Here is an 11781-nt window from a genome sequence, read left to right as displayed (position 1 = left end):
TGTCTGTGTCTGTGTCTGTGTCTGTGTCTGTGTCTGTGTCTGTGTCTGTGTCTGTGTCTGTGTCTGTGTCTGTGTCTGTGTCTGTGTCTATCCGCATGCACACTAGAGAAAAGGAAAGAAGGCCTGGAAGCAACTACCTGCATTCTGCATCCTTAATTGTCCTGATTTTCACCAACCAACATGATAGGGAACATCCAGAGATGATGATGATTCTCTAATTACCTGCCTCAGATTCACCAAGTCTCGGTGCATCTAACATACAAGTACACACACACACACACAAAGAAAATAGGCATGCTCCCCCAGCTGGCTCTGAAGCATACCATCACCCAGAAGCCAGTGGGGGTAGTTACAGGCATCCTGTGGAAGTGAGCCCCACTCTTTTCACTCAGCTAAGGTTTGCCCTGCACCCCTGGTATGCAAGCCTCTGTTCTTGGTACGGAGGTAAAGAAGGAAGGCAGGCTAGCATGCTAGAGAAGCAGGCCATGTGACAGAACAGTCTGTCCATCGCAAAAGTGTACACCATAGAACAAAGCAAGGAGACTAAAGGCGGGGCACAACTGTGACAGGCAGCTGCTTATTGAGCATTACCCATGTGCTCACTCTTTTTTTTAATTAGGTATTTTCTTCATTTACATTTCCAATGCTATCCCAAAAGTGCCCTCCATACCCTCCCCCGACTCCCCTCCCTCCCCCACTCCCACTTCTTGGCCCTGGCGTTCCCCTGTACTGAGGCATATAAAGTTTGCAAGACCGTTGGGCCTCTCTTTCCAATGATGGCCAACCAACCAGGCCATCTTTTGATACATATGCAGCTAGAGACACGAGCTCTGGGGTACTGGTTAGTTCATATCGTTGTTCCTCCTATAGGGTTGCAGACCCCTTCAGCTCCTTGGGTACTGGTTATCATGTGCTCACTCTTGTCTTGTGGTTTGCTCCTCTGTCCACTGGTCTGGACACTAGAGCAGAGGAGTTAACAGATTAAACTCCAGCTTCCATACTAAGGAGGAGAAGATAACCAGGCTAATGTGTTCTATAAGCGGGGAGGGGAGATACAGATAAATAAACAGAGAAGGCCAGGAGAGGTCTGGAGAGACAGTCAGGAAGTGATCCCTTGGTCATGTGACAGAGATATCAGGGGAGTCAGAGAGCAGGCCCTGGGAGCACCTGGGGACATAGTGCTCCGTACAAGGGACAGAAAGTACAAAAATTCCTTCAGCAGTTTCAAGAGCAGGGTCTGCAGGGCTTCAGGAGAAAGTGGCAGGAGTACAGCCAGACAGGTCACCCAGGGGCTAGGGAGATGATGGCAAGTGAACAAGGTATGGATACTGCAGTTCTGATCCCCAGCACCCACATAAGTCCTGGGTGGGTGTGAGCCCCTCCTGCAATCCCAGCACTTGGAAGGCAGAGACAGGGGGTGGGGGATTCCCAGGACAACTTAGATGGTTAAACTAGCCAAGATGGTGAGCTCTGTGGTCAAGTGAAAGACCCGACTCAACATGTAAGATGAACTGAGCACTGGATCTCAACCTAAAACTTCCACACACCTGTGCACACATGCTGGCAAATACACATGTGCACACATGGGAACACATAAACACGTTTGTGCACGAGTGAGTGCACACACACACACATACCCACACACATACCTACATAGAAAATAAACAGAAAGGGCAGTCAGAGCCTGAGGATTAGGACAACAGAAAAAGTTAAAAGGAGGAATGCCAGACTGAAGAACTTGGCTGCTGAAGTGAAAACAGATGTGGGGACAAGGTATTAAGCAGTGACCATTTAGAAGGTTATTGGGTGAGTGAGTCACACAATCTACATGAAAACTAGGAGCAGCTTGAAGCAGAGCATCAAGCACAGGCATCCTAAGAGATGATTCCACTCTCTCTGTGCTCTGACAGTGCAGCTGACAGAGGATGGGAGGGTAACAAAGAGGAAATGAGCCCCTAACCTGCAGGATCCGTACTAACTCTGAGCAGTGCTGGAAGTGTGGGACACCTAGCTGGCATTCAAGAGTTGGAGACATGGCCGGTAGAGAGGAAAAACATGTGTATCTGGTGTTGGGAATGTGAAATGAAACACTAGCATGAACATGCTGGATGCGAAAGAGAGGTTAGTGGAGATATCACAGATATCACAGATAATAAGAAGGTAGGAGGAGCTCAGGGAGAGGCCAGCCAGAGAAGACATCCTGGAACCGCCACGTTATGGATAGCACTAGAAGCCATAAAGCTGTTGAAGATGCCTTAAGAAGGGATGGGGAGAAGAAGGAAGAGCAGAGACAGTCTTTGAGCTGAGGAGCTACACAGCACTCGCTGTTGGGGGAAAGAGAAGCACCCAGCACAGTGTGAGGAGGAGGAGAAATAGCCAGAACAGGTAGTGGGAGTCAGATGAAGGATGGAATCCACAGTGCGGACACTTCAGAGCCAGAGGGATGAGGAGGGCAAAGTAACGGTGATGAGAGTGGTGTCCACAGGCTGGGATGTGAAAGAAGTGAGACGGACTGAGGGTTACAGTGTCCACAGCTCTTTCATAGGGAAGATGACAGGGACTGGAGTAGACTGGGGGCCAAGCTGCGTTCCTGTAGTGCTGAGATGTGCTGCATGGATGCCCCATTAGAGAAAGGACCACCATGCATACAGTGGTGGTGCTGAGGGTCATGTCCTGGAGCATGATGATACAGAGGGGCTCAGGCCTGGAGGGTTAGTGGGGTGGAGGCGGGGGCGGTGCGAGGAAGAGCCTGAAGGACATTCATTTTTCCAGACTGTCTCTGTCCTCTGAGGGAGAATGTACAGGAAGCTGGAGATGGAAAGGTCATGCGGCATTTGAGAGGGAAAAAGGCTACAGAGGGGCAGTGAGTGGGCCTGCACCTGGGAAGCACCATGTCATTAAGTGGCCATGGGTTTAAGGTGAAGCCATCAACAAGGAGGTATCTTTATGCAATGCAGTTCAGCTCAGTGGTATGGGCATGAAGCAGGGCAAATTTACTTTCCCCCAGAGCAGAGAGGGTGTAACAAAAGGTGAGAAGACAAGAGAGCCAAGCCCATTGCAGAGCATGGAATTATTATGAAGTGAGAGAAAGAGGCAAGAAGGTCTTACATCAGGGCTGGGACTGTGAGACACTGGTGGGGACAATGGACTGTAACTGTAGAATGGTTTGGGACTGAGAAGGAACATAATCGAGAAATGAGAACACATGGAACACTGGAACCCAGATGGTAGAAAGGGAGGACAGGCCTGTGGCCTGACCATGGATGGCAAAGACAAGTAGCAGACAGATGAAAGTCATGTCACACTGCAGGAGAGAAGCCAAAGACACAGGAGCCTGAAGCACCAGAAAAGTCACTTCCATGAACCCTGAAATGGCCAGGAGGCATCATGAGTCTCCTGAGGGCAGACCACATGCTGGAAAGTAGAGTTTGGGAATGCTAAATGGGAGATAGGTCTGAGTACTAGCCAGGTAACACACAGCCTTCAGGAAGGGTGCTAGGTGGGGCTCAGGGCAAGGAGGCGTCAAGGTCCAGCCTGCTCACCCTTGGGCAAGTTTCTTTGCTTCCTTGTCCCATAACACTCTGATATGAAAAGGAATAATGTAAGTATACTTATCTTCCAGGATGGTTAGGGACATTTGAGAAGATCAGTCGCCATCTAGGAGGTACACACAGGGTGGCAAAGGCCTGTGGTGATCACAAGGTCTCTGTCCCAGAGCAGAAGCAATGACGAAAGTAATCACAACTGTGCATGCTGGTATGCACCCATACTTCCGAATACAGGAGTCAGAGGCAGGAGAATCAAGAGTGTAATGACAGTCTGGGCTACACAGAGAGCGTAAAAAGAACCTGAACAATACAAAGATGGCCCTGTCTCAGAACCACCCCAACCACCACTACCAATAACATAAGCAGTTGCCCCGCCCATGGTTCTGGCTCTCTGTGACATTAGTTAGGGTTTCTATTGCTCTGCTGAAACACCAAAGCCAAAGAAGCTTGGGGGTGGAGGGGGCATAATTTGGTTTACACTTCCATATCACTGAAGGAAATCAGAACAGGAACTCAAACAAGGCAAGAACACAGAGGCAGGAGTTTCCATGCAGAGCATCCATGGAAGGGGGCAACTTACTGACTTGCTCTTCAGGACTTGCTCAGCCTCAACAGCCTGTATTCATATAGAACCAAGGACTACCAGCCCAGGGATGGCACCATCCACTATGGACTGGGCTCTCCCTCATCAATCAGTAATCAAGAAAATGCCCTAGAGGCTTGCCTATAGCCTGATTTTATAGAGGCATTTTTTTTAATTGAGGTTCCCCTCCTCTCAGATTACTTTAGCTTATGTCACACTGACATAAAACTAGCCAGCACAGGTAGTAAATAAAGATGCCCCTCTTTGTACTTTTAGATATAAACCATGGGAGGAAGAGGAGGCCAGGCAGGTAGATGGTTTCTGAGGTGTTACCCAGTTGGGAGGTCGGCTTGGTGTCTCTGTCTAGGAGGTAAAGCAAGTAGATGTGACCACTGTAATAGAAGTGTCAAGGTTAGTCCAAGGACAATCCTGATCAATTCTGATCATGGGAGTGACCAGAAGTGCTTGGGGAGAAATAGGCCTTGTCACAGGGCAGAAGAGATCAAGGGAACCATGAAGGAGAAGCTAGGGCCAAGCTGTGAGGCCTCAGGATGTCAGTGAGGACTCTGGATTGCACTCAAGAATTGAAGGCCTCTCGGGTACTTCTAAATCGAAGTACCCAGTCTTAAAGAGCAGCAGCGATCAGCCTCTCAGGGCATGACACGGATCATCCAACTTGCATCAAGGACTCAGTGACAGAGAGTCAAAGCAGAGGCAATGAAGCCAGGTGCATTGCAATGTTTCCAAATAAAAATACATTCTGAAAGAGCACACAGGCATTTCAGAACAGGTACAGTCAGAGTGGCAAAGCAAGTGAAAAGTTGAATACCTGTGTTGTATGTAAGTATCCAGGGCAAGGAGGCATCAAGGTCCAGCCTGCTCACCCTTGGGCAAGTTTCTTTGCTTCCTTGTCCCATAACACTCTGATATGACAAGGAATAATGTAAGTATACTTATCTTCCAGGATGGTTAGGGACATTTGAGAAGATCAGTCGCCATCTAGGAAGTACACACAGGATGGCAAAGGCCTGTGTTGATCACAAGGTCTCTGTCCCAGAGCAGAAGCAATGACGAAAGCAATCGTAACTGTGCATGCTGGTATGCACCCGTACTTCCGAATACAGGAGTCAGAGGCAGGAAAATCGAGAGTGTAAAGACAGTCTGGGCTACACAGAGAGCTTAAAGAGAACCTGGGCACTGCCTGGGTATCACTAGTGCTCACTCATCAGGCATGAGTGGACCGTAAAAGTTCCTGTTAGAGAGAAGATGAGGTAGTAACGTCAAACTTACATTTCAAACTAATAGCACATACCTAAACTTCCACCATCTGGCCTCAAATCCTTTTCCTTTGTTCCATGCAAACACACACACACACACACACTTACACATACGCATGCACACACACATACATGTTTCAATCTCAAATTAGTGCCCCTTGGGCCAGCTCAGTATGACATCATGTGGAAGCACAGATCCCTAGTGTATAGTCCTCAGCCCCTTTGTGTAAACTACAAGCCAGTGTGCGACTCCTGGAGCCTAGGAAGCACCTTCCTCTCCTAGACCCCCCGGGGGACTCAAGAGCCTCCCTAACTTGTAAACACTTTGAAAACTCTTCTGGCAGTAAGAGAATTTACATAATTCCCCCCACAAAAGCTCATTCAGCAGCTAGAATTTCCATCATTGATTAAAATGATCAACAGGACTGCCTGTCCAGAACTTTCCTTTAGAAAGTTCTTTTCTACAGACATGTCCTGTGCCCCTGGCTGGGAGAACTTGCTCCGCCCTGGACACCTTTGCCAATCTGGCACTGCTGTGACAGAGGGGACCAGGGGAGGGCAGCCAAGCAAGCGCAGGCCTGGCTATGTGGACGTGCCCTCGCATTGTGGAGGTCTGGCTTCTGGGAAATGTAGTTTCCTTGTCCCGAGAAAGGGGCGCTCTTGGGGAAATCTCTGAGGCGAACAGAAGGCATGGAATGCTCCCCGCACCCTCGAAGGTGCAAAAATGCTGATGGAAACCACTGGTTGCCCCCCAACTTAAGAAGATACTAGTGGGTTTCGGAGTGTCCAGACATTACCTTTCTGCTAAGAAACTCCCTGATCAGGGAGGCGGCCACCTCCTCCACGTACAGACTGTCCATGCTGCTAGCGCTGCCCACGAGGCCACGCGGCCGCCTGCAGCCCCAGGCCCCTTAATCCGTTGGGCCCAGTAAAGCGGCGTTGCCGTGGCGACGGTGGTATCCGCGCCAGGAAGAACTCCTCCCCTTCCTGGGAAACCAGCGTTCTATGAGGGCGGGAGAGAAGGGAGGGAGGAGCATCCTCCAAGCCGCTGCTCTCTGCCAGTTGCTGTGCCAGCAGCTGAAGGCGGACTTAGCCTATGAGTTCTGGGCGCCGAGTTGACTGACTTTGGTTTTTTGTGGTGGATGTCACTGCTAATCAAAGGTTCTATTTCTCCATACACAAAATGGGAAACACGCCCTACCCTGTGGCTCTTAAAAGTCTGAACTGGCGCGGAAGCAGGGCTCCGACAGTCCACCCTCAGGATTGCAGTTACCTCCCAGGTTCACTTGAGACACAGACTTCAGTGTTCTGACCTCTGTTATGGCAAGGGCGCTAAGACTCCAAATTCTGGCATCTAGAAACTGGAAAGATGGGAAACTGCCGAAGCCCAAGTCTTTGCCAGTCCCTTGGGTAGCACCTCAACTTTCTCCACGACTGTGCTTTGCCTGTTGCGTTGGTTTGCTGGGGCTGCTATAATAAAACGCCGCAGACTGTGGCTTCAACAACAAAGTTACTACCCTGCAATCCTGTAGCCTGCAAGCTGGTTTTATGGCACCAGGTTTTTCCCTCCCGTTGACATCTTCTTTCTGTGTCTTTACAGAGCCTCCCTCTAAATGTATCTGTGTGCTATTATTCATCTCTTCTTAGAACACTGACCACAAAGAGTTAGTGTTCACCATAACAACCTCCTTTAACGCTACTGTACCTCCAGATAAGCCACATTCTAGATGCTACAAGGCATTAGGACCTCAACTTAGGAACATTATGCTCTCAACTCAGCACATATCACCCACACTGCTACATACATATTATTTTCTCTAAACTAATGTTTCTTATTTTTTTCTTAAAAGTGTTTCCAGGCAGTGATACTCACAAAATCTTAGGTTTGTATGATTATTCAATTCTGAGAAACCTTAAAACATTTATAAAATTAGAAAGGTATGTTTGTATGTAAGATTGTCTCATAGCCAACGGCACATGCACTGTGTCTGGAGACTTCATGCTCCACTTTGGTGTCCTGAGGATGTCACTGTTTTAAGACAGTTATTATAATTACCAGGCATCCTCACCATCTAACCCGCCAAGGAGTTCTCTGCAAACTCACCTTAGCTGCATGTGGGTAAAGTGAAGATAGCTGTCAGGAACCTTGCCAGGGGACCTGCTATTTCAGATGTAAGGACACACTAGCAAATGTGTTATAATTTAAAGCTCAAGGCAGACTTTCTTACATAGACATAAGTAAGACAAGAGCTTGCATGTCAAAAACCGGTAATTGCTTGTCTTCGTTTTGTTTTCTGTTGCTGGGACAAAATACTGTGATCCACAGTTGTAGGTTTCAGATCCATCACAGAAACAGGAGCTTGAGAGAGTTAGTTGGTCACATCACACCCACAAACAAGAAGAGAGCACAGTAAATATATACAAGCTCAGCTCCCCTCACTCATTGTTAAAGGTGTATTTATTTTTATTCTGTGTGGGGAAATTTGCTTGCATTTATGCATGTGTACCATGTGCATGTGTGGTGCCCAGGGACTCAGAAAAGAATGTTGGATCCCCTGCAACTGGAGTTACAGATAGTTGAGGGCCACTATGTAGGTGCTGGGAACGGAACCTGGAACGGAGCAACAAGTACTCTTAACCAGTAAGTAATATCTCCAGCCCCACTTCTTCACTCTTACACTGTTCAGGATCCCTGCCTAGAGAATGAAGCCACCCACAGTGGGCGGGTCTTCCTGCCTCAATTACCATATTCAAAATGATCCCCCTCCACCAACCTAATCTACATGATCCTAGAGGCTTTCTTCCTAGAAGACTCTAAATTGTGTCAGGTTGACAATTTAAACTATCACAGTGTTTACAGAAGAAAAGGATCTTGATGAGTTCCAGCCCAGCCAGAGCTATATAGTGAGACCCTGACTCAAACAAAAACAAAAACACAAAAACAAAAACAAAAACAAAGGAATGATATCCATTGTGAAGGTCAAGATCAAGATCAGATCCAGGTGTGGTGATGAATCTTGCTTGTCAACTCGACTGGGTCTGGAACAAACTGGAAAGGCGAGCCACTGGCACTCCTGTGAGGGATTTTCTTGATTTGTTTGAAGTGAGAAAAGTGAACCCCTACTGTGGGAGACTCCTTAAGTGGCAGCCCTGATAAAAGGGAGATCGAAGATGGAAACTTTGCTTATCAGTGAGCCCCAGACCCCTGTCACATAACATAAGATAAACAGCTCCTGAGAAACAACATCCAAGATCTCTGGTCTCTACATGCACACCAGGCACACACAAACACACACATGCACACAGATCAGATAGGATTACATAATAATATTTCAGCAAAATCCAAAACTCAAAGGAAGTCTCTACAATAAGCAGTGTAGAGCCTTGAAGGAAGAGTACTCCAAGCAAAGAAACGCCAGCACAGTCCCTGAGATCGCCTGCGAGCTTGTGCAGTAGCAAAGGCCAAAAAGAACTGGAGGAAACAGGATATAACAGTCTGGGAAGAAACAAAGGTATTATAAAGAGTAACAATGTGTCCCTCCCTTTGACTATCAAAGACTATTGAGACAATAGATTACAAGAAATTGGAATTTCCCCAGAAGTCTCATAGTGGGGAAGGAAAAGGCTGGGGCAGGAGCCTGTCTCCCAGGAAGAGATAGTACACAGTTCTGACAACTTGTTAGTCCACCTGGCAGGAGAGACAACAATGGATGAGTGATAGAGCCAACTCTTGACCAGAATCTCTGAATACTGGGACTCTAACGATAACGAGCTCTCTCCTTACCCCCTATCCCAGGACTCTCACTGAACCTCTTTATTTGTTCCTCTTCAAATGTGGGCTCAGTGAATAAAACTTTTGCCGCTTATTGATGACAGATGATTGAGCCTAGCCTAGCCTCTAACAACTATAAAACCTAGGAGCCCAGCTGCATCAGCCAGTGCCCATCAGTGGAGCTTCTGTTCATGGTCCAAAGTGGATACTCTTTGGAGAGTCTGGGGCAAAGGAGAGATGCTATCTAACTGGTTTTGACAGATTCTTATGGCTTTTTTGTTGACAATGAACTATAGAGGAAGGTCTGGAAGCAGGAAGACTAGGAAAGAGTATTACAATGGCAATCTGGGAAAGGTTTAGGATGAATATAGCAAAACAAGGGAGACAACGTGTGTGTGTGTGTGTGTGTGTGTGTGTGTGAGAGAGAGAGAGAGAGAGAGAGAGAGAGAGAGAGAGAGAGAGTAGTTTGCATATAAAGCATTACTACCTATACTCTGAAGTGGTTCTGTCCAGGTATGAGTCAATGTGTCTGTAGTCCAGGGATGTAAGGAACCCTGTCTGGTATCTTGTTTGGTTCTGGCCATAGGAAGCATCAGGTGTGTTGGGACTTGAAAGAAGGACATGAGGCCCACTGTATGGGGACAGGAGTTTTGTGAGAGCATTGTATCCTTCACAATGCTCTAGGAGGGACACCAATTAAAATGACCCTTCCTAGAGGGGAATGCCAGGGCCAGGAAGCAGGAGTGGGTGGGTTGGGGAGCAAGGGGAGGGGAAAGGGCATAGGGGATTTTCAGAGAGGAAACTGGGAAAGAGGATTCATTTTAAATGTAAATGAAGAAAATATCTAATAAAATAAATAAATAAAAATAAAATGACCCTTCCAGCTCAAGGCCCTTGAGGCCCATGAAGAACTGGATGTCTACACAAGACGGAGTTTTCAGGAGACAAGCAAACACGTTTGCCTCATCGCTATCCTAAGCCCAGAGCCAGGAGATGGGAACATGGACCTAACGATGTCAACAAGCTGGCCCAGCCAAGTTAGCAGAACACTGTGAAAATCCTTCTGAAGACTTGACTTTCAGAATTTCCCAGCTGTCTGGTCACTCCCTCCAGAGGTCAGTGGTTCCTTCCAAGAAACTGTCCAGGACATGAGAAACAACTCATCCACACAGTCCCTGAAGGTCCTATCTGGCAGCCACCTCCCAATCTCTGTCCCTGAGGTGTATCCTATGGCCATCGACATGTGCCTTTGAGATACTCACAAACCCTGAAGGTCCTAAAAGATGAGCTTCCACACTTGTAAGAGTCATGGAGACTAGCAGTCTAGGGTCTGTGTGGGGCAGGAGAAAAGACATAAAAGTTTATGGAGACATGAGAAGGAAATGAAGACCTTTCTCCCAGGAGTCTGATTGGAGCCTTTAGCCAGCTGAGAATCAAGGATCCAAACACAACTAATGTTTGATTAAGGCCTTTTTCCTTTCTAAGCTATAAACCTATAATTTTCTAGTAATCTCACCAGAGACCCCATTGACATCTTATGAGTTATGACTTCCTAGTACCTGTCCAGGTTCCTTAACATAGAACTAACATTCTTCTTGAAGTAGTACGCAGACCCTGCCTTTGTTGACTGTTAGTAAACCTGGGGCCTGCCTGTTTTAAATCACCATCCCCTGTCATATAGCTGCCTTTATATGACCCGTACCAACAGTGAGTGCTGGCTTACACAGCATTATACTTCTCTTTTTTTGACCAAGATGACTTCCAGGGCCAAGTCCCAAGCTACTGAGATGAAGGGGCAGTGAAACTAGCTGAATTCATTTGCTTCTCATTTGGAGCTAAATATCAGTTTTTCTTCAAATTATTTTGTGAAAGAAGAGTTGGATGGGGGGGTGCTTTGAAAGAGCAAATCAGATAGGAGATAAACTAATGTGCAGAATCCTCATCTGGTGATGGGGGGATATAAAAATGTCTCAGTTCCACAGAAGATGTACATCACAGAGGGTGGATCAAAACAAAGAGAGGAGTCAGCATAAACAGCTAATCAAAAAACTAACTGTCTCTGAGGCGGCGCCATTTTCGGCTCCAGACAACTGGCCACCTTCCTAGTCAGAGCACAGGTGTCCGCCCGGCCTGAGAGGCTTCTGCCACAGGTTCCTCGGGAGCCAGCTTGGTTCCGGGACTCTGCTGACTCTGCAGTCAGTCTGCACAGGTGAGAGTGTGGAATACAGAGGCCAGCAGTCTCTGGGACAGGCGAGAGCCACAGAGCCTCTGAGGCGGCGCCATTTTCGGCTCCAGACAACCGGCCACCTTCCTGATCAGAGCACAGGTGTCCGCCCGGCCTGAGAGGCTTCTGCCTCAGGTTCCGGGGAGCCACCTTGGTTCTGGGACTCCGCGGAAAGTAGTCTACACCGGTGAGAGTGTGTACTACTGAAACAACGGCTTCTGTGACAGGCCAAAGCAACACAGCTTCTGGGAAAGATCCTATTTTGGGCCTTCATCTTCGGCCAGAAGGAGGTCCAAACACCAGATAACTGTGCACCTTCCCTGAAAGAGGAGACCTTGCCTGCAGAGACTGCTCTGACCACTGAAACTCAGAGGAGA

At 47.7% G+C, this 11781-nt stretch overlaps 1 protein-coding gene across 2 annotated transcripts in view; it reads right to left on the bottom strand.

Annotated features, from left to right (window-relative positions):
• Positions 1-6367, bottom strand: part of LOC115031327 (probable ubiquitin carboxyl-terminal hydrolase MINDY-4) — a 21785-nt gene extending 15418 nt beyond the window's left edge. For both annotated transcript variants that reach the window (XM_029478747.1, XM_029478748.1), the window contains exon 1: positions 6206-6367. In XM_029478747.1, the coding sequence (XP_029334607.1) occupies positions 6206-6268 (63 nt within the window). In that variant the 5' untranslated portion in view covers positions 6269-6367. The remainder of the gene's footprint in view (positions 1-6205) is intronic.
• Between the last annotated feature and the right edge of the window lie 5414 nt (positions 6368-11781).

Source organism: Mus caroli, chromosome 6 (genome assembly GCF_900094665.2).
Source record: "Mus caroli chromosome 6, CAROLI_EIJ_v1.1, whole genome shotgun sequence".
Taxonomy (NCBI): Eukaryota; Metazoa; Chordata; class Mammalia; order Rodentia; family Muridae; genus Mus; species Mus caroli.
This window is presented reverse-complemented; position numbering and strand designations above follow the sequence as displayed.